The sequence below is a fragment of the Mobula hypostoma genome, chromosome 18 (assembly GCF_963921235.1).
Source record: "Mobula hypostoma chromosome 18, sMobHyp1.1, whole genome shotgun sequence".
NCBI classification, from domain to species: domain Eukaryota; kingdom Metazoa; phylum Chordata; class Chondrichthyes; order Myliobatiformes; family Myliobatidae; genus Mobula; species Mobula hypostoma.
This window is the reverse complement of record NC_086114.1, coordinates 27,447,567-27,471,731: the sequence shown is the minus strand read 5'-3', so window position 1 is coordinate 27,471,731 and position 24,165 is coordinate 27,447,567. Positions and strand designations below refer to the sequence as shown.

Here is a 24,165-nt window from a genome sequence, read left to right as displayed (position 1 = left end):
TGATCCCTTCCCAATCCCACCAACTCACACAGATTCACCCTGCTTGAATTTATTTTTTGCACCCCTCCCCAACATTCTGCCCATTAACTAGACATATCCTTCTCCCATCTTGTTCCATTTGCCATTATCCCTCTCTTATCTGTTTCCACCAATCATCTACCAGCCTCTAGCTCTACATTCTCGTGGCTCCTCCTGGCTCCATCTGCCTATATTTTTTCTTACGCTGTGTCTTGTCAGCACTCTCAACCGCCCCAACCCCTTCACCTTCCCCATCTGCCATCATCTGGTTCCACCTATCACCTACTAGCCCCTGTCTCACCAGTCCTTCCGGAAGATACTGGTTATCTTCGCTCTGGACTCTCAGTCCTGATGTAGAATATCCATCAGAAATCTTGACCACACCTTTACCGCCACAGATACTGATTGACCCACCGAGTTCTTCCAGCAGTTTGCTTCTTGCTGATGTACAACACAACATCAAAATTGTGTAGAGTGATATAGAGCAGAAAGCCATTCATCTTTGTGTCAATGCTATCTCTCTTTGAAAAAGCTGTATAACTAATCGCACTCTTTCGCTACAGTACTACAACTGTTCCCTTTATGAGTGTTTATCTAATTCGCTTTCTGAAAGTTCAAGTGGAATCGGCTTCCACTTCCTACTCAGTCAGAGTATTCCAAATCGCAATAACAAACTGCATTAAAAAACTTTGTTTTCTCTTCTCTCCTCAGGTCTTTCTGCCAATGATTTTAAATGTGTGTTGCCGAGTTATTGCTCCCTCCCACCTCTGGCAAATAGATTCTTTTTTATTTACCAAGAAACAAAGGCATTCTAGAGATTAAAGGAGAATTTTTGCACATTCTGCAGTTTGAAAATGCACTCTCTGCATTTTTTTCATGATGAGAGGTTCTGTGTTTCTCTCATAACGATGTTAAGGATTTTCATTAAAAACAAAGTCTCTGGTCATTTCACTGCCTACACAGCTTGATAGTAGGAAGCATTGTTTGACTGCTTTGGAATAAATGGCTCTTCAAACCATGGGGTGAATCCAGTATTAAACCTCAAACCGCTGTGCATATAGTACTGCATATGGGGGTTGGAACATCAGTAAGTCACTGCAGCTGGGTTCTGGTCAGACCCCAGAGGAGAGCAGAACAAGAGTCCCTAGAAAAGACATCCCAGTTGAGTTTGACACTATAAAAAGCAGAAACCCAACAGGAGACAATATATGCAAATCACATGAAAGTTTCATTTAATTCGCTTTCTTCATCCTTTTCAGATGTCCTAAACTGTTTCATAAGCAACAGAAGTATGATCACTGTTGCAGTTACCCCACAAGAGAAATGTGTTCATGGGAAGTTCATCTGTTTTAGAAATTTGGGCAATTGTAACTCGTGACCAGAAGATAGGCAGTAACTCCCATTTTTGTCTACAGAATAGCACCACACTGCCTTTAATCTCTGTTTGAGAGGGCAGAATGACAAATGCATAACAACCCAGACAATAAATGCTACCTTAATAGTTCAACATTTTAGTACCATCCAGAAATACTGTCCTTGAAAAGTAAAGCATTTCTGGGCAAACTTTAAGGGGAATCTACAGTATAAAAACACATGAAGCACAAAGGAACAGAAGGATGTGTTGACTGGTTGTGAAGGTCCACATGTATCATAAACATAAACATATGCAACTTGAAATGAGTGACCTGCTAAACTATTTTGTTAAGACATATATCCGTAATACTAGCTCCATATTCCAGAGAAGTCCCCCCAACACCACCACTGCCTCCTGCTTCAGCCAAGATAAGGTGCCCCAGGGCTGGTGGAATGCTCCTCCTCCACTCCTCAGTACCAGCCATAACCAGGGCAATCACTTGCCCCCTCACATGCCAGTGAAAGTTATGCATCAGTAAGACTTTTGTCCAGTGACTGAGGGAAGTTGTTTCTGTCAGTGTACAGACATGAGTACAAAACTGAGGTGCAGGCTTTCCCCGGAGCAGCACATACCATCTTCACATATCCATTTGCGTCCAGCAGTAAGTTCTCAGGCTTGAGGTCCCTGTAGACAATTCCTCTGTTGTGCAAGTAATCAAAAGCCTCTATCACACATCCAACACAAAACTTGGCTGTTGGTTCATCAAAGAAACACCTGCAAATAGAAGCACAGATTGAGCACCCCTGAAGGAAAGGGGATCTTTTTTCTCCCTTCAGTCTGATGTGTTCCTTTTGGAGGCTACAACCTATTAAAGCATTGCATAAATACATTGCTGTGGTCAGGCAGCTGCCATTGTTTCCCTTTCCACAGACGCTGCCTGACCTACTCAATATTCCCAGCACTTTCTACTTCTATTTTATTCAAGGCCAATAGACGAGGTCAGGTTGTCAGATCCATAGTAAGACAATGACTATGTACAACTGACATCTGGCTTGTTACCTTTGTATTCTAATTCTCTGTAATCTTACCCATGTGTATCACATATATATTATGTTTCTGTACAGTGGTACGTATTGGACAGCCCTGAACTGTTGTAAGTGCATTCAATCAGGGAACATAAAAATGACATACACTCACATGTCACGTAGGACACTCCACAGCTCTCCTCCCAGACACACCTCCAGAAGCAGGTACACATACTTGGAATCTCGAAAAGTTCGGTACAATCTACAAGTGAGAATAAGATAATCTTTAGATATTTTCACCTTTTATTTTTGAGGGGTTTGCAACAGGACCTATTCTTTACTCCATGAGTTAAACTATTAGTTTTACTTCTTGATGAGTGGTTAGAAATGGCTAACGATTCCATCAGGGCAGTCCCTTAGATTTGAAACTGGGAGTGCTACATTCTGCCTTCTCCTTGGCTCTTGTGGAGCTTGGGTTTCAAACTGAGAAACAAGCTCAGGAAATTAAATTGTCAGAACAAGCAATCTGTCGGACCTGTCAGTGGGTCCTGATGCAGGTTTTCAAACCAAAGCTTTGACAATTCCTTTCCTCCCACAGATGCCATTTCAGCTGTTGAATTCCTCTTGCAGATTGCTTGTTTCTACAGACATCATAAAGATGCTGAGGGGAAGCTGTTGGGAACAATGAATATAGAAATCGAAAATTCCCACTCACCAGATGGGAATAACATTGTGCGTGAGATGGAGCCGGCAAGGAAAATTCTTTGTCAAAACCATAACTAAGTAGAAAAACAGCAGCTAAGAAGGATCACAATATGCTTTACACAACTAAGTGTGTAAATAGTCAGTGGCCACTTTATTAGGTACACCTTTACACCTGCTTGTTAATGCAAATATCTAATCAGCCAATCATGTGGCAACAAGTCAATGCATAAAAGCATGCGGACGTGATCAAGAGCTTCAGTTGCTGTTCAGACCAAACATCAGAATGGGGAAGAAATGTGATCTAAGTGACCCTGACTGGAGAATGATAGTTGATGCCAGACAGGGTTGTTTGAGTATCTCAGAAATTGCTGATCTTCTGAGATTTTCCTGTCTCTAGAGTTTACAGAGATTGGTGCAACAGACAAAAAAAAATCCAGTGAGCGGCAGTTATGGCGGTGAAAACACTTTGTTAATGGAAGAGGTTAGAAGAGAATGGCCAGACTGGTTCAAGCTGACAGGAAGGCAACAGTAACTCAAATAACCGTGCGCCACAACAGTGGTGTGTCGAAGAGCACCTCTGAACTGACAATACATCGAAATTTGATGTGGATGGGCTATAGCAGCAGAAGATAACAAATATACATTCAGTTGTCATTTTATTAGATACCTCATGTACCAAATAAAGTGGCCATTGAGTGCATATCTCACGGTTGTGCCTTCAACTGCAAAGGCTCCAGGATCTGTAATTACTTTGCTAAACCTCTCCACACCTCTGGTTTTCTTTTTGCTTTTAATACCTCCTACTTTCACTATGTATTCAGCCATTTTCTCTAATAAATGATTCTGTAGCCTTTGGCAGGTCTGGCAGCATTTGTGAAGAAAATATTCACTATTTCAGATTTAGAAATATGAGTTCCATTAAATGGTTACTAACCTGAAACTAACATTGTTACTTCCTCCACAGATACTGCCTGTCCTACTGAAATTTTGGTGCACTACCTATTTTTGTTTTGGATTTCTAGCATCTGCAGTTTTTTTCTTTATACATCTTGACTTATTATAGGTCGTTTCACCTTGCTAAAGGTGATAAATGTATGGAGGTTGTTGTTCGCTTCTTTTTGTGAGAATAGTACTCTCATCTCTGAACATCATCTGCTTTGCTTTCTGTTTATCCAATCTCTCCTCTCCCTCGTGAGATTAATTACTTTCTGGGCTATTCAGTTTTAATCAAAAGGAAAATTATCAATTGAAACAAAACCGCAAATTTGTTTTATATCACAATGCAATGGTTGAATTAAGATAAAGAATGGAGAAAAGAGAAGGGCAATTTAGCCAAAAGGCATAACTTGTAATGAAGTCTTAGTAAATTTTAGAGGTTTATTAGAGTAATCCCGCAGAGAATTTGTTCTAATTTCCATCTCTGCCTGAGTGAGTTAATCATGGTTTTTATTCGAGCTCCTTTGATTCCCAAGTGCCTGCTGCGTTTCCCAATTAAGACTGAAATACGAGTTGGTCTATGTGCTGCATTTCTTGGCTTGACCATGTAAATGGTCATTAGTGTTTTGCTCTTTATGCTGCCCCATGTTCAATGTTTTTGATCTGAAGTGGAAGGTTATGAAGGAGAAATTGTATTGTGGAGACGATGAAGTACAAAAAAACAAGAAAGATCATGATGAAACATACAATATTAATCAAAACAGACTCTGAGAGGTTGTTTATAATAATTAGATTCATTTATTAACAGCAGAAACATAACAGATCTACTTTGAACTTTGCCAAGGAAGTGATATTATACTAGATTGAAATTTCCTATTCTATAAACTAAGCTTGTTAAAGATGTGCTATTACAGTACAGAATAATGACATTAATTACTTTTGTATAGTTGATTTAGATTGTGTTTATTTATGCAAAGGATCTTAAGCCTTTGAGTTTTATTATTATCTGACGATGGCAGTTTGCTAGATAGTGAAACCTGCGTCAATTCTTCAGCTCATTCAAGTACGTTAAGAATTTGTAAATTCTGTATTTACAACTATAGCCATGTAACAGAAGTACACTAAAGCTCTGCATAAGTGGCGGAGGGAATTAATCATCTCTCAAACACCCCAGCCAGCTACTCTGTCAACCACCATCTGGCCCATCTGTAGAAGTCTGTGGTTCTCACATTGGCTTCATCAGTCACCTCAGAACCCACAGAATCGAAGTTGAAGCAAATTATTCTTGAGTTCAAGAAGAAGAAGAATAAATCTTTAAGTTACTGCGAAAATTCCTATGCACTAGATTTCATGATGAAATGGTGATCATAACAAAAGCACGTCAGAAATATACTTCATCAGGAATTTGAGGAGATTTGGTATTTCATTAGAAACTTTAGCAAATTTCTACAGAAATGTTCTGGTATGGAGATGTTCAGGATTGTAAGAAGCTTTAGAGATTTGTAGACTCAGCCAGCTTCATCATGGGCACTATCCTCCCCACTACTGAGGACACATTCCAAAACTGGTCCCTCAGGAAGGCGGCATCTTTCCTGAGGATGGTAAGGAGCCTCATCAACCATGACATGCCCTTTCCTTATTACTACTTCAAGGCAGGAGATACAGGATCTTGAAGATCCAATCTCAACATTTTAGGAACAGTATCTTCCCCTCTGCCATCAGATTTCTGAATGGTTCATGAACCTACGAACATTACATCACTATTTCTCTTTTGTACTATTTAATTACTTATTTTTATCGTGACATAGTAATTTGTAATGCCTTCACTCTTGCTGCCACAAAATAACAAATTTCACCACTTATATCAATGGCAATAAACTTGATTCTGATTCTGTTAGCAAAATCATTTCAGATTTACTTCCAGGATTTTCTACAAGAATTCTGTAAGTCTTTTTCCATTTTCCTGCATTGTATTGGCAAAAGCTAAATACCTGTAAATGCCAAGCCCAACCTCGGTTAGACCATTGGAATGACACAGTGAAAAGGAACAAAGAAGATGACAGAATCAGAGTTTGATCAGAGATGACAGAGCACCCTGAAGGACTATAGAGAAGAGAAGGTTGATTCAAAGATGTAATAAATGTGAGCAAAGGAACCAGGTCTGAACTGCTGCTCTTCAAGATGATGGTGAATGTCATTTCCATGATGTTCAGTCACCTTATCCCAAATGAGAGCTGAAAATATTCTTCTGCTATTCCAAACCCTCATACATCCTAATTCTGAAATTACTGTATTGCTTGCAACCCTATTAACTTCCACTAATGTGCAGGTTGGAGTTTTCAGGTACAAGTCCCATTCCAAAGTCTTGAGTACAACATTTTGCACACTTATTCCAGAGCCATGTCGAGGGTGCGTTGTACTGCCAGAGATGTAGTCTTTCAGGTGAAACATCAGGAACTATCTTCCGATTTAGATGAGAGGTTCTATGTTTGCAATTACTCCCCCCCCCCAAATTAAAGCCAATATTTATCCCTCAACCAACAGAAGATCAGATTAATAAAGGAGGAAGTGGAAACAAGAGTAGACCATTCATCTCTCAAGCCTACCCACCACTGAATAACATTATGGCAGGATCTTTTATATCAGCTTTCCTACACTAAACTCATGCCCCATGCTACAATTAATTTCTAAAGATGTGTTGACCACTGTCTCTTGGGTAGAGAACTTCAAAGATTCTCTGACCTCGGGTGAAAAACTTTCCTCTTAACTCTATCCTGTGTGGCTTACTTTCAACTTTGAGAATGTGACTCTTGGTTCTAGAATTTCAGGTGTGAGGTGTGTGGGATATGAACTTTGCATCTACCCATTTAAGTCCTTTATGAATCTTATATATTGCAATGAGATCTTCTGAATTCAAGATGGTACAGGAGACCTTGTCTGCTGATTTCAACTAATATGATAAACCTGCCAACTCTGACACAATCCTTTGCTGTACTCTGTACCTTGACTTATCTAAGTGTTTCCTTCATGTGAGTTTGAGAATTGTCTGTCACTTTTCCTACTGTCATTAAAAGTAATACATTTATTAGCTATTATCTTGAGGAGTGTAGATAGAGGCTTTTTCCACTGAGGTTGGGTGAGACTAGAACTAGAAGTCATGGGTTATGGGTGAAAGGTGAAATGTTTATGGGGAATCTGAAGGGGAACTTCTTCACTCAGGGGGTGGTGAGAGTGTGGAATGAGTTGCCAGTGGAAACAGTGGATGTGGGTTCGATCTCAACATTTAAGAGAAATGGGAGGGATATGGACAGCTATGGTCTGGGTGCAGGTTGGTGTGACTATGCAGAATAATGGTTCTACACAGACTAGATGGGCTGAATGGATTGTTTCTGTGCTGTAATGTTCTTTGACATTATGATGAGTTGCAATATTTTGAAGCAATGGTAGATGCTTTGGAAATGCCTACTCATTCTTTCTTTAATTTGATTTAGAAAACCTCAGTTTATTTTTATACTATCCATCTGTGGATGTTATACAATCTGTGTATCAGTAGTATACAAAATAAAATAAATCATTATAAAACAGTGCTTGTCTTTCCATAATCATTGGTATTTATGACATACTTTGCAGCACTATCTATTATTTTTTAATTATTCTAACATTTTCTTTGATAAAAGACTCCTGTGTGTTCATAGATGGGCAGCTGGAGCAGAAGGGTTTATTATCTTTCTTACACAACCCGCTGCAAGTCACCGATCTGACATAACAATTCATTTCAATCATAAATGTTTAGATTTTCTGCTGACATCTGAAAATGACATGTGCTTCAGAATTGGTCAAAGCATTGACAAGCTGAAGGCATAAAACAGCAGGCGTGCTGGGCACATAAATGCCAGAAGCCATAGGGGCATGTTGGAGGAGAGATCGGGGAGCCAGATTTATCAAATTCAGTCCAGACATTAGTGAATGTAATGGAAGAGAGCTCAGTGTTGATAATCCGCCATGCATCCACTTCCTAGTTTAGAAAACCAAAGAGGCGGGGGAACACTTTAATGAGAGGAAATAAATTCCCTGATATATTGTTGCAAAACAAATCATCAAATAAAATCACTTATTCACACACGTCTGATTACCACTTTAGCAAAACTATAATCATGGTCAAAACTGAATAAGACTGGACTTCAGTTGTTAATTCAATAACCAAAGCTGGAAGTCAGTGCACAGTGAAATAGATTTGCACAAATTTGTACAGACACATGCACACATATAACTCCATACATATTTATACATGCACAATCACACTACATGCAAATTTTAAAAGGTTCAAAAGAAAAACACTTATACACAGATACATACAGTACTTGCATGGACACCAACATGCATTTACGTACTCAATTATGTACACTTACACAATTACATTGTGAAATACACAAGCATACAAACTTGTATAAACACCTAGATAAACATGTGCACCCAAGTACACAAGCATTTAACCAAAACATAACATTTACATGGGTAAATATAATTTTGCACATATCAATGCACTCAAATTCAGGCCAACATTCCTAATCTAACACTGAACACCAGAGTGTGTGCGCACGCACACACGCACATCTCTCACATTCACTTGAAAATGGTTGGAAAAAGTGCACACTCTCAGTTACACTTTATTAGGTAAACCTGTTAGTCAATGCAAATATCTTGTCAGCCAATCATGTAGCAGAACTCAACACATAAAAGCACGTAGATATGGTCAGGAGGTTTAGTTATGGTTCAGACCAAACATCAGAATGGGGAAGAAATGCAAAAAACAAAAACATCCGGTGAGTGGTAGTTCTGAGGGGGGAAAAAAAACTCCTTGTAAATGAGGGAGTTCAGAGAAGAATGGCCAAACTGGTTTAAACTGACAGGAAGGCGACAGTATTTCAAATAGCCATGCGTTACTACAGTGGTGTGCAGAACAGCATCCTGAACACCCAACAGTTCGAACCTTGAAGTGGATGGGCTACAGCAGCAGAAGACCACACCAGCTACCTAACAAAATGGCAACTGAGTTTATGACCTACACATAATTACATAAGCATTTACACAGTTACATGCATGCTCACAAGTACGTATAAATTTACGCACATTGATAGACTCCCACACATGCCTATCTTCCCAATCTGACACAGTACACCAATTTTCACACACACGCACATGCGCACACAAAGCACACGCGCATACGTGTAAACACTTGAATCAGGAAACAATCGGTCTTAAGGATGATTGGCAAATGCACACATCTGGTTTCAAACCCTAAATGTCTTCTAGAGAATGAAGCTTCACTCACCTTACAATGAACTGGGATTTGGTCTGAAGTAGAATGTTCTTCTCCGAGTAGACGTGCTCTTGTTGCTGAGTATCCACAACGTGTTTCTTTTTGATACATTTCAGGGCAAAGGTGACATCTTCATCCTTCAGTTTCACCTGGAAAGGCAACAAATTGTACAGCACATTTCAGATACAGTTGCCATATCAGACATAAAAACAGGACTGATAATCTTATCCTCTTTGCTCACTGTCAGTATGATGTATTGTAAAATGTACTCAGTCGTCACTTTATTAGGTAACCCCTGTACCTAATAAAGTGGCCTCTGAGTGTACGATCATGGTCTTCCGCTGCAGGAGCCCATCCACTTCAAGGTTCAATGTGCTGTGCTTTCAGAGATACTCTTCTGCACACCACTGTTGTATTGTGTTGTTATTTGAATTAGTCACCTTCCTGTCAGCTTGAACCGGTCTGGACATGATCCGCTGACCTCTCATTAAAAAGATGTTTTTCTCATGGAACAGCTGATCACTGGATGTTTTTTTTTTGTTTTTCGCACCATTTTCTGTAAACTCTAGAGACTGTTGTGCATGAAAATCCCAGCAGGGCAGCAGCTACTGTGATACTCAAACCACCCAGTCTGGCACCAACAATCACTCCACGGTTAAAGTCACTTGGATCACATTTCTTCCCCCTTCTGATGTTTGGTCTGAACAACAACTGAAGCTCTTGACCATGTCTGCATGCTTTTATGCATTGAGATGCTGCCGCACGATTGGCTGATAATATACTTACATTAGCAAGCAAGTGTACAGGTGTACCTAATAAAGTGGCCACTGAGTGCACATTACAGCTAATGCTTGTGAACTGCAACATGAACATTTACTACGTAAATTGTTGAGCAGTTGTGCAAACAGCATTGAGTTTGGAAAGGAATTGTTATACGGAACAACCCATAAGCAGCTGTGCAAGCACTGAGGAAACTGTAGCTACTGTATATCTGTGTGATATCTCGTGATGGACATGTGTGCAACACATCTACAGCTGACATATTCAAGAGTGAGTGCAACACCAAACCATTTTGCATTGAAATTTCATTAAAAGTCCCAGCCATGAGCTCAGTAACTGTGTTACCATCAATTTTGTATCAGTTCATATTAAATCTGAAAAGCAATTCAATAGCTGGTTGATTGGTCTATTTTCATCTGTACCCTTAAGACATTATATGACAACCATGCCTTCCATGTCCTCAAACATCCTCAATCACCCTCCTTCCAATCCCACTTACCAGATCTACACGGCCAAAACCTCCCATGCCCAGCGTCGCAATGACTTCAAAATGTCTGGCAGGGGATGTGTCTGAAAAATTGGCCACCTTTTCCCTCAGTCGCGTGACTTCTATAGACTCAGAGGAAACCTGCTGTGCAGTTGTGAGGAGCCTTTGGAAATAAAGGGAATCTGATTTTACTTGGTAGTATTGAATGATGCAACAAAGCATAAAAAAAGTCTCTGCAGAAAGCATCAAGCAATCAAACCCACTTTCAAACCTCTTACTAGCTCTTCCTTCAGTTAGTCCTGACGAAGGGTCTCGGCCAGAAACGTCAACTGTACCTCTTCCTAGAGATGCTGCCTGGCCTGCTGCGTTCACCAGCAACTTTGATGTGTGTTGCTTGAATTTCCAGCATCTGCAGAATTCCTCATGTTTAAGCAATCAAGTTGCCACAATATTAAACTTCAGACAGCTATTGCCCACAAACTTTCTGTATAAATTCACACCAAAAGATTTTGTAATGGTTCTAAACTCAGAATGTAGGGGCCTTGAATGCATCCCTCACTTTCATATTGCTTGGATTTGGGTTTCAATGAGAAAATAATAAATAAATATATAAAAGAACCACAAAGAAATCCTGAGGAAAAATGGGAGGAGCAGTACCTCATGCCCCCCACCCCGGCTTCTCTCTTTATCCATTCCCTATTCTAGCTTCCCCCCTACCCTTCTCTCCTCCTTATCTACCCAGCACCTCCTTCTGGTGCCCCTCCTTCCTTTTCTCCCATGGTTCACGTCCTTTCCTATCAGGTTTCTTCTTCTTTAGTTGTTTTACTTTTCCCATCTATGATCTTCCAGCTTCTCTCTTCATATTCCCTCCTCCACCCTCCCATCTTCCCCTCACCTGGTTTCATCTATCACCTACCAACTTGTACTCCTCCCCTTTCCTTTGCAGTCCTGACGAAGGGCCTCGACCCTAAACTTTGACTGTTTATTCCCTTCCATGGATGCTGCCTGACCTGCTGAGTTCCTTCAACATTTTGTGTGTGTTGCTCTGGATTTCCAGCATCTGCAGAATCTCTTGCGTTAATGATCTGCAGTATTTTCAAGTTATGGTATAGTTGCCCATTGAGCTCCTAACCTGGTACCTGAAGGAAGGTGAGCTGCCTTCCTGGCAGCATGGCCAATGTGGAATATACAAGTCCAGCATTTGATTGGCATTCTGTGAAAGCTTTGTCCTTTTCCCAAAAAATATGGTCTGTAATCTATGTCATACTATATTGCACACTTGCCTACAAATTATGTCAGTAACTGGTGTTAGGAATAATAGTTACTTTTTTACAGTACAGTCACTGGTCAGAATTAAAATCAACATGGGAATCCCAGGAGATGTAATGGATGTGTCAGCACAGAGCACATTGTCAGCATTTTATTTGTGATCTTATTCAAAACTATCAGTTAAATCACCAAAGCAGTGATCTAAAAGATGCTGACTAGCACAGCTCCTCAGTCTAAATGTCTACTCATGATTCCTGAACACCTTAAGAGAGAGGCAGTGAAGCTAAATAACTAAAGATTAATTCAGGTTGATTATAAAAAGCTATCACAGGAATCATAAACCCAAGAGTTTCTGGAAATCTTGAGCAACCTAAATTTAAAATAAAACAACAACATCTCACTCATCGTCAGCAAAACCAAAGAACTGATTATTGACTACTGAAGGAGGAAACTAGAGGTCCATGAGCAAGTCCTCATCATGGGATCAGAGTTGGAGAGGGTTAGCAACTTTAAATTCCTCAGCATTATCTCTTCAGAGGATCTCTCTTTTATCCAGTACATAAGTTCCTTAACAAAGAAGGCACAGCAGTGCCTCTACTTTCTTAGAAGATTCAGCATGTTAGCTAAAACTCTGACAAACTTCTATAGATGCACGGTGGAGAGTTTACTGACTGGTTGCGTCAGGGATTGGTACAGAAACACAAATGCCCTTGAATGGAAAAGCCTACCAAAAAGTAGTGTATATAGCCCATTGCATTACAGGTAAAGTCTTTCTCACCATTCAGCTCATCTACAAGGAACACTGTTGTAGGTAAGCAGCATCCATCAAGGACTTCCACCATCCAAAACACTCTCTCTTCTGGCTGCTACTATCAGGAAGAAGGTACAGGAGCCTCAGGACCCACAACAGCAAGTTCAGGAAAGGTTATTCCCCTTAACCACTAGGCTCTTGAACCAGAGGTAATAACTTCACTCACCCCAACACTGAATTGTTCCCATAACCTATGAACTCACTTTCAAGGACTATTTATCTCATGTTCTTGTTATTTATTGTTTATATATTATTATTATCTATGTTTAAAAAAAAATTTTATTTCCACAGTTTGTTGATTTTTGCACATTGGTTGCTTGTCTATCTTGTGAGCATTTTTTCACTGATTCTATTGTGTTTCTTTGTGTTTACTGTGAATGCCCACAGGAAAATTAATATCAGGGTAGTAAATGGTGACATATACATACACATTGATAATAAATTTATTTTGAACTTTGGAGAAACTCAGTAAGTCAGGCAGCATCTATGGAAGGGAATAAACAGTCAACGTTTCTGGTTGTGCCTTCATCATAGATCTCAGGTGATCTTGATGAAGGATTCAGTTCAGTTCATTTACGGTTTGGAAATATTATTCAGAATGTGCATTGGATCCCATTATGAAAAATTAATGCAGCTCACATACAAATTCTGTAAGACAAAAGGAAATCTACTCAGGGACAAAAATCACAATGCAGAAAAATAGAGATGAGGGAGAATCAAAAGACTGCAGATGCTGGAATCTGGAGCAGGGCAAACTGATGGAAGAACATGGTGAAGAATATTACTTGATGCACAGTACTATGCATATTACTGTGCATATTAAGCATATTGCTATGCTTTCCTACAAACACATCACACACTGCTTGTAAAATAGCTGACAACTCTTGAATTTAGGTAAACATGAAAGAAAAGCAAGCTCTTGAATGGGGGGAGAAATGGTAGAGAGATGTGATACTATGGCACTGTTCACATGCTGGCTATTGTACAATACATCCATCAGGGTAACACAGTTTGTGCCATGTTGCTCAAGTAGGACAAAGCTACATCTTCTGACTTTGAGACCCATTCTTCTATTATACATGAAGACTTTGTGAATATGTCAAAAAATGTAACAGTAGACCAGAAAAAAATGCCCCAACCTAACTGCAATAATTCAATTAGAAACGATTATAACATTTGGAGGATACTGACATTGCGTTTCTGTTCTCATCACTGCGGGACAGCTGTTCCACATACTCTTTCAGGTAGGTCTGTAGTTCTTCATAGGTGCCAACCATCTGGTTAAAGATACTGGGAACATATTTTAAAATGTATTTAGATGAATACAGTAAGATAATTAAGAAAAACTTTTAAGTAGGTATACCAAATTGGGTTGGGTGGAGAGTGGGGGATACAAGGGAATGGGCCCCTTATCTCAGAAAGGATGTAGTGTTATTGGAGAGAGTCCAGAGGAGATTCATGAGAATGTTTCTGTGAATGAAGGGGTTAACGTTTGAGGAGATTTTGGCAGCTTTGGGCCTGTACTCACTGGAATTTGGAAGAATTCAGGGGGGGATGGGGGCTCTCATTGAAACCTACCGAATGTTGAAAGGACTAGATAAGTTGGATGTGGAGAGGATGTTTCCTCTGGTAGGAGTATCCAGAACTAGAGGGCACAGCATCAGGATTGAGGAGGGACATTTTAGAACAGAAGTAAAGGGGGAGTTTTTTTTAGTCAAAGAGTGGTGAATACTCTGCCACAGACTGCAGTTGAGACCTAGTCTGTGGGTATATTTAAAGCGGAAGTTGATAGATTCCTGATTAGTCAGGGCATCAAGGGATATGGTGAGAGGGCAGGTATGGGGTTGAATGGGATCCAGGATCAGCCATGATAAAATGGCGGAGTGGGCTTCATGGGCTGAATGGCCTAATTCTGTTCCTATATCTTATGGTCTAATGGAGTAGAGGGAATGGACTAGAGAAGGGAAGAGGAGGAGAAGGGTAGAGGTGAGACGAGGAGAGACGGGAAGCACAGGAATAAGGATGGTTGAGGGCAACAGGAAGGAAAGTTTTACATACTTTAGGCACTAAATATAATTGAAAGTAGATATATTTTATTTTGTTGAATTAAACCAAAATTAAGCCAGTTCAGAAAACTGTCAAAATTTATTTACATTCAATGTTTAACAGAGATTTCTTCAATTTTATTAACTTGATTGAACTTCACTACTCGAGAAGCTGAGATTGAAATCTATTTTATGATAATCAAGTTTAATTTCAGTTAATAAACAAGGTATTGTTTCTAGTACCACACAGCATCATTTCCAGATACCATGGTGGGGTCCAGATGTCAGACCAATCAGGTCACTTGGCAAAAGTTCCAGTATCAGACATTCTGAAACCACAGATCTCCAAGTATCATTCACAACCAATTGGCTTTAGTAGTTGATATCAATAGACCTTTGCACATTCCTTTAAATTGAGTTTTCATAAATGTGAATCTTTCATTATTAATACATTGGCAGAGATTAACTGAAAATGTATCAATTATGAAATATTCCCAGTTCCTATGAGATAAACATTTGATTTGAAATTGGTAATGTTTGCTGTAGAGAGGAGAAGGTTAGGGCAGATCGTGAGGAATTAATTCCACTGGCAAAGTGATAGATAAAGGTTTATAACAATTTGGCAAGGAACAAGTGAGCCTATGTAGCATTTTTTCTTTGAAAAAACAAAATTCTAGTGCTGATGTCTGAAAAGGTAAAGGAATCACATTTGACAGCAATAATCAAAAGAGAATTGGATGGCTATTGTAAGGGAAATATTTACAATGCCAAGGGGAAGGGAATGTGATTAATGGTAAATTCAGTACAAATTCCCAGCACAATGTACTAAACAGTATTCTCATCTACAGCTAGAAGGAATAACTAACTGTACCAACATTAACAGGGATTAGTTAGGGTTCAGGAGGCTGTGCAGTGAGAGAAATTGTGCTCCTCAGTTCTAGAAATTGGCCTCAAGTGTGGTATCACAGGCTAACTTGCAAGTTGCAACAACCAAAACACTGCAAATGAACAAACTGAAGTCTAGGACTTAAAGTGTCAGCAGCTTTGTTCAAGAACAAAAAACAGCTTCTGGGAAGACCTTGAAGTCTGATTTCCCTGAGCTAAAATGTATTTTATTGTGACTGTGCAAATTCATTGAAATTGATTCTCACCTATTACTGAAGTACAATGTACCCCATTGTAATCACTGAATTTATATTTGATTACCTTGAAGTGTAACTTAGAGTTGTAACTTCTGAAATATTAATGATTGTATTAACAGATACACAGATTGAGGCTGAAGAGGGGATGGGAAGTGAAATATTGTTTGCACAAGCCAGTAAGTGAGTGGCAGTGTGAAATTTAATGTTCGATTAAGGGGGACTGCTGTTTATGGCTAGTTGGGTGTTATACTTTAAATTAAGACATCTCCACTCCAAAGGTACTGCATTTCGGGCGGTATGAACAGGGAAGTTATTGGAAATTGTGCCTCATTTGGATCATTAGGGGATTGAGCATGGGTCAGTTGCGAGTACATGCAGGGAGGGTTAGAGCAAAAGGAAAGTGTATCGTGATATCATCCAATTATTAGGGTTACTATATTCCCTCAAACTCAAGTAATGATATTTTACTTTTTGTGATTTATTAAAAAACCCTAGTCAGGATACTGCAGAGCCAGCAATGATTTAGATATTTCTAAAGCAAATAATTTTCCTGTCAAACTTGATAAAGCACTAAGTATGCCACTGCACACTGGATGAAGGTTCACACCACAGGTAGGACTTACTCGCGATCTATTACCAGGCACTGGGTATCATCATCATCTGCAACTATGTTTGCAGAACGAAGATCCTCACTGTGTAAGGAGAGAGAAAAGATGTTGGCATCAGATTAGAGCTGTATTCTCTAATGTGAGACTCTTTGAGTGGCATAAGCCTTTTTAGAATTAATTTTTCCATTCATTGTACTTCATATCAATACTTCAAATTTATAACAATTGCTGACTTTTATTTGAAACATTTAACGAAGAACTTAGAAACTTGGTAGCAATAGTCTTGGCATCTATCACCACTAATACATTTAAGTTCCATCCCAGCCCTTTGCTTATCTCTATGTTCTGCAAAGCCTTTCTTGATACAAAAACTATGCAAATGTGACTACACATGGTCAAGAAAGTTCACCCTATGCCTCTGCTTCCTCAGGAGGCTAAATAAATTTAGTATATCCCTGTTGACCCTCTGAATTTTTTTTTAATCAAAGCACCATTGAAAGCATCTTGCCTAGAGGTATAATGGCTTGGTATGGCAACTACTCTGCACTTGGCCATAAGAAACTGTGGAGGACTGTGCTGACAGCTGAGCACAGCATGGCAACCAGCCTCCCTCCATGGACTCTGTCTATACTGTTTGCTGCATCAGTAAAGCAGTCAGCATTATCAAAAAACCCACCAACTCCAGATATTCTCTCTTCTTCCTTCTTCCATTGGGTAGAATTATACATTTGGAAAGCATGTGCCACCAGCTTGTACCCACTATTATATTAAATAGGTCCCTAATATGATAAGATGGATTCTTGACCTCACAATCTACTTGTTATGCTCTTTCACCTCATTGTTTATCTGCACTGCACTCTCTCTGTAGCTGTTACACCTAATTCTGCATTCTCCCATTATTTTACTTTGTACTACCTCAATGCACTGTGTAACGAATTGTTCCGCAACAGAGGTATGCAAGATAAGCTGTTTGGTACATCTGACGATAATAATCTAATTCTAATTCTGATGAAGAGGCATATGCTACAACCCTGTGAACACACTTGTAGCATTGAGGAACTCCATATATCTGTACTTCAGTCTCAATTAGCACCATAAGGCCATAAGACATAGGAGTAGAATTAGGCCACTCGGCCCATTGAGTCTGCTCCGCCATTCCACCATGGCTGATTTATTATGCTTCTCAATCCCACTCTCCTACCTTTTCCTGTAACCTTTGACACCCTGACCAATCAACAACCTATCAACCTATGCTTTAGATATACTCAATGACTTGTCCTTCACAGCCATCTGTGGCAATGAATTCAACAGATTCACTGCCGTTGGGCTAAAGAAATTACTCTTCATCTTTGTACTAAATAGACATCCCTCTCTTCTGAGGCTGTGCCCTCTAGTTTTGGACTCACCCACTATAGGAAACATCCTCCCCAGATCCACTCTATCCAGACTTTTCAATATTCAATAGATTTCAATGAGAATTCCCCCCGATTCTTCTAAACTCCAGCAAGTACACACAGAGATTCATTAAATGCTCTTCGCAAGTTAACTCTTTCATTCCCAGAATCATTCTTGTGAATCACCACCGAACCTTCTCCAGTGCCAACAAATCTATTCTGAGATAAGGTGCCCGAAACAGCTCACAATTCTCCAAGAGTGATCTGACCATTGCCATATAAAGCTTCAGCATTACATTCTTGCTCTTATATTCTAGTCCTCTCAAAATTTGCCTTCCTCAGCACCAACTCAACCTGCAAATTAACCTTTAGGGAATCCTACACAAGGGTTTACAAGTCCCTCTGCACCTCTCTTTTTGAATTTTCTCCCTATTTAGAAAATAGTCTACACCTTTATTTCTTCTACCAAAGTGCATAACCATACACTTCCCTGCACTATATTCCATCTGTCACTTCTTCGCCCGTTCTCTTAATCTAAGTCCTTCTACAGATTCTCTGCTTCAATTCTGCCTGCCCCTCTACCTATCTTCATTTTGTCCACAAACTTGAACACAAAGCCATCAACTGCATCATCCAAATCATTTCTATACTGTCTAACGTGAAAATAAGCAGTCTCAACACAGACCCCTGTGGAATAATAGTAGTTACTAGCAGCCAACCAAAAAAGGCCCCCTTTATTCCCACTCTTTGGTCTTCTGCCAGTTAGCTAATCTTCTATCCATGCTAGTATCTTTCTGGTAATACCATGGACTCTTATTTTGTTAAGCATGTGCAACACATTGTCAAAGGCTTTCTTAAAATTCAAACAAACAACATCCACTTACTGTCCTTTGCCCATTTTGCTTGTTCTATCCACAAAGAATTCGAACAGATTTGTCAGGCAAGATTTTCTCTTAAGAAAACTATGCTGACTTTGATGAATGTTATCACATGTCTCCAAGTATCCCAAAACCTCATCCTTAATAGTGGACCATCTTCCCAACCACTGAAGAAAGACTAACTCTCCTATGATTTCCTTTCTTCTGCCTCCCTCCCTTCCTAAAGAGTGGAATGACATATGCAATTTTCCATTCTGCAGAACCAGTCCAGTATTTACCGATTCTTTAAAAATCATTACTAATGCCTCCACAATCTCTTCAGCTACCTCCTTTAGAAACCTGGCTGTGTCCATCTGGTCCAGGTGACTTATTTACCTTCAGACCTTACAGCTTTTCAAACACTTTCTCCTTAGCAACAGCAACTGAACTCTCTTCTATTCCCTGGCACCCTCGTATTTTGTCATACTGCTAGTGTCTTCCACGGTGAAGACTGACGCAAAGTACTTATTAAGTTTGTTCAGCGTTTCTTTGTCCCCTATTACTACCTCTCCAGCATCATTTTCCAGGGGTCCGATATCCACTTTCACCTCTCTTTTACTCATTATATCGTTGAAAAAAACTTTTGGCATCCTCTTTTATATTATTGACTACCTTCATATTTCTTCCTTTTTCTCCTTATGGCTTTTTAGTTGCCTTCTGTTGGTTTTTAAAAGCTTCTCCACTCTCTAACTTCCCATTAATTTCTGCTATATTAATGCCCTCTCTTTTATGTTGTCTTTGACTTACCTTGTCAGTCCCAGTTGCTTCATCCTCTCTTTACAATATTTCCATATCCTTGGGAGAATCTATCTTGGGCCTTCTGAATTGCCCCCAGAAGCTCCAGCCTTTGCTGCTCTGCTATCATCCTCTTCTAATCAACTTTGGTCAGCTCCCCTTTCGTGCCTCTGGAATTCTCTTCACTCCACTGTAATACTGTAATATCTGACTTTACCTTCTCCCTCTCAAACTTCAGGGTGAATTCTATTATATTACGATCACTACTTGCTAAGGGTTCCTTTACCTTCAGGTCCCTATTCAAATACAGAATTGCCTTTCCCCTAGTGGGCTCAACCACAAGCTGCTCTAAAAAGTCATATCATAGGCAGTCTACAAAATCCTTCTCTTGGGATCCAGCACCAACTTGATTTTCCCAATCTACCAGCATATTGAAATCCCTCATTACAATCTAACATTGCCCTTTTTACATTCTTTTTCTATCTCCCATTGTAATTTGTATCCCACATCCTGGCTACTATTTGGAGGTCTGTATATAACTCCCATCAGGACCTTTTAACCCTTGCATTACCCACAAGGCTTTTACATCTTCCAATCCTATGTCACTTCTTTCTAAGGAGGTGACACCTTAGAAATGGAGCTACCCCAACTTACCTGCCTGTCCTTTCGATACAATGTGTATCTTTGGATGTTTAAGCTTCCAACTATGATCTTTTATCCACATCTCAGTGATGTCCACAACGTCGTATCTGCCAATCTCTAATCTGCACCACAAGGGCATCTCCCTTACTCTATATACTGTGTGCATTCAAATATAACATCTTCAGTCCTGTATTAATCACCCTTTGTGATTATGCCTCCATGTTACACTTCAACTCATCCCACTGACTGCAATTTTGCCCTATCATCTGCCTGTTCCTCCTCATAGTCTCACTACACACTGCATCTACTTATATACCAACTGCCCCATCCTCAGCCCTATCATTCTGTTTCCCATCCCCCTGCCAAATTAGTTTAAACCACCTCCCCCCCACCAACAGCTCTAGTAAACCTACCCACAAGGATATTCATCCTTTCGGGTTCAGGTGTAAACTGTCCTTTTTGTACAGATCATACCTTCCCCAGAAGAGATCCCAATGATCCAGAATTCTGAATCCTGTCCCCTGCACCATTACTAAGCCACGCATTCATCTGCCAGATCATCCTATTCTATTCTTACCTTCACTGGCATGTGGCACAGGCAGCAGTTCAGAGATTTTACCCTGAAGGTCCTGTTCCTCGTCTTTCTACATAACTCTCTATATTCTCTCATCAGGACTTCCTCCCTTTTCTGACCTATGTCATCAGTACTAATATGTACCATGATTAGAACGTCGTAGACCCAATCCAAGACATCCCTGATCCTGGCACCTGGGAGACCACATATCATCCAGATTTCTTTTTCACGTACAGATAATCTCCTGCAACTCTAACTATGCAATCCTCTATCATTACTGCACTCCTCTTCTCCCCCCCCACTCCCCAACAGTATGCAAAGGGTATACTTATTATTGAGGGGAACGGCCACAGGGTTACTCTGCACTGGCTGCCTATTCTTTTTCCCTCTCCTGACAGTCACCCAGATTCTTGCCTTCTGCAACTTTGGGGGTGACTACCTCCCTGTAGCTCCTATCCATCACCTCCTCACTCTTCCATATTAGCCAATGGTCATCGAGCTGCAACTCCAGCTCCTTAACACAGTCTCTAAGGAGATTTAGTTTGATGCTCTTCATGTAGATGTAGTTATCAGGGAGACTGGAGGTCTCCCAGAGTTTCCACATCCTAGACAAAGGACCTACCATTAACTCTGAACCTATTCTCAGTGAATAGGGGAAATTTTAATCTCAGCCATTCCATTAGTTTTGGTTCAAGATACTGTCAGTGCATTATTTGCATTGTAGCTGTCCAAACTCCGAACCTTAATGCAGTAAGAAACCAAGTAAGACATCCAGGAGGGAGAAACAGAAAAGAAAGCTGAGGGCTGATTAAAGGAATTAGTTGGGGATGGCATCAAAAGTTGGATCTAGTTGAGTATTCAGGTAAGCATGGTAGGAGTTTGAACATTCAGGATGAAGGGTAAGTGGAGGCAGAAGCTCTCCTCACATTGAAAGGTTTCTTGGTGGATACTCATTGTGCTACAGGCAGATGTGACAAACAGAACTGGCTGGAAGTGCATGAGTGGGCAGAATGTACTATAACTGTCTGAGGTCAAAAGGGTCAGTGATAGATAAGGCAGAGGCAGGGAAGTTGTTTCCGCTGATAGGTGAGACTAGAACTGGAGGATATAACCTCACGATTTGGGGGAGTAGAATTAGGACGCAGATGACGAGGAACTGCTTTTCCCAGAAGGTGGTGAATCTGTGAAATTCTCTGCCCAATGAAGCAGTGGAAGCTACTTCGGTAAATATATTTAAGACAAGGTTGGATAGATTTTTGCACAGTAGGGGAATTAAGGGTTTTGGGGAAACGGCAGGTAGGTGGAGATGAGTCCATGGCCAGATCAGACATCATTGTATTGAAGGGTGGAGCAGGCTCGATGGGCCAGATGGCCTATTCCTGCTCCTATTTCTTATGTTCTTATTCCACTTTCTGACTTGTGAATCAAAGTCCACAAAATAACAGGAGTCAGCAGCCAGGCACTGGCACACTTGTTTTGTATCTCAGATGCTCCAGGACCTCTGGTTGAACAATGTGTTTGGCATCCTTCAAATTCTGATCTCCGCTGGGGCCATCAGTTAAACTTCTTCAGGAGGTAAAACCAGTAGCCCAGCACACAGGCCAATGGACAGCTTTAATCATCAGGAACTAGCTGGCTGCTGAGGTGGGGCAGACACAGTGGTGAAGTTCATACTGACTACCTACGTTCAACCCTGATTTCTGCATGGAGTTTGTACATTCTCACTGTGACCATGTGAGCTTCCCCTGGGTGCTCTGACTTCATCCCACATCCCCAAATGTGTGGACTTGTCTGACAAAATGTGCAAATTTGCTCCTCGTGTGTGTAGACTTTGTTGAAGGGCTTAGTCAAGTCAAGTCACTTTTTAATTGTCATTTCGACCATAACTGCTGGTACAATACACAGTAAAAACGAGGCAATGTTTTTCAGGACCATGGTGCTACATGAAACAATACAAAAACTACACTAAACTACGTAAAACAACACAAAAACTACACTAGACTGCAGACCTACCCAGGACTGCATAAAGTGCACAAAACAGTGCAGGCATTATAATAAATAATAAACAAGACAATAGGCGCAGTAGAGGGCAGTAGGTTGGTGCCAGTCCAGGCTCTGGGTATTGAGAATTCTGATGGCTTGGAGGAAGAAACTGTTACATAGTCTGGTTGTGAGAGCCCGAATGCTTCGGTACATTTTGCCAGATGGCAGGAGGGAGAAGAGTTTGTATGAGGGGTGCCTGGGGTCCTTCATAATGCTGTTTGCTTTGCGGATGCAGCGTGTGGTGTAAATGTCTGTAATAGCGGGAAGAGAGACCCCGATGATCTTTTCAGCTGACCTCACTATCCACTGCAGGGTCTTGCAATCCGAGATGGTGCAATTCCCGAACCAGGCAGTGATGCAGCTGCTCAGGATGCTCTTGATACAACCTCTGTAGAATGTGGTGAGGGTGGGGGGTGAGAGATGGACTTTTCTCAGCCTTCGCAGAAAGTAGAGACGCTGTTGGGCTTTCTTTGCTATGGAGCTGGTGTTGAGGGACCAGGTGAGATTTTCCGCCAGGTGAACACCAAGAAATTTGGTGCTCTTAACGATCTCTACGGAGGAGTCGTCGATGTTCAGCGGAGAGTGGTCGCTCCGTGCTCTTCTGAAGTCAACAACCATCTCTTTTGTTTTGTTCACATTCAGAGACAGGTTGTTGTCTCTGCACCAGTCCATTAGCCGCTGCACCTCCTCTCTGTATGCTGACTCATCATTCTTGTTGATGGGAAGTTGATGTGGAGGAAATAATGTGGGATTAGAATTGGGTTAGTGCAAGTGGGTGCTTAATGGTTGGCTTTGATGCATTCCTGTAATGTATGACTCTGTGATTCTAAAGTCCGTGAAATTGTGAATTTTGAATTGGAGGCATTGTGTTGGCATGCCACAATGACTGAGAAAATTGTCGAGTACCATGGAGAACCAAAAGACAAAGGAACCAATTACACCATAGTTAATTTGTTTCTTTTTGTAATAAATTCTTTTCTGAAATCTTCACTTTGTTCTACTAAGACATTTTGTGGAATGGTACTTCTCTGTCAGAAGCCGAAGTGTTTTGGGACAATCAAAAAACGGTGATATCACAAAGCTTAAAACAACCTTCCCTTTGAGACTAGTCTGTAGAGGAAGTATCAGAAGGGTTTATACTTTGATTAACCATCTGACAAAGTAACTATAGCTATAGCATCATAGCTCTCTTTTGTAGAACAGAATGCAAGATGGTCGAAAGCTTCAAAACCTGATTAATGATCTGGCGGGAGCCAATGTCTTTTCTCCCTTCATTGCCTTAACTATTTGGCTTACACAGTTCATTGAGTGATGGGGGGATTTTGTGGTTCAAATGACCTATTCACCTACTATTTCATTC

General features: G+C 40.4%; 1 protein-coding gene across 1 annotated transcript in view; it reads right to left on the bottom strand.

The window, feature by feature from the left end:
• Positions 1-24,165, bottom strand: part of LOC134358178 (cGMP-dependent protein kinase 2) — a 71,510-nt gene that overhangs the window by 18,081 nt on the left and 29,264 nt on the right. Inside the window, exons 11-16 of the mRNA XM_063070175.1 lie at positions 16,516-16,584; positions 13,897-13,995; positions 10,638-10,788; positions 9,371-9,507; positions 2,570-2,659; positions 2,005-2,146 (exon numbers count right to left, since the gene is read on the bottom strand). Coding sequence (XP_062926245.1) covers positions 2,005-2,146; positions 2,570-2,659; positions 9,371-9,507; positions 10,638-10,788; positions 13,897-13,995; positions 16,516-16,584 — 688 coding nt within the window. The remainder of the gene's footprint in view (positions 1-2,004; positions 2,147-2,569; positions 2,660-9,370; positions 9,508-10,637; positions 10,789-13,896; positions 13,996-16,515; positions 16,585-24,165) is intronic.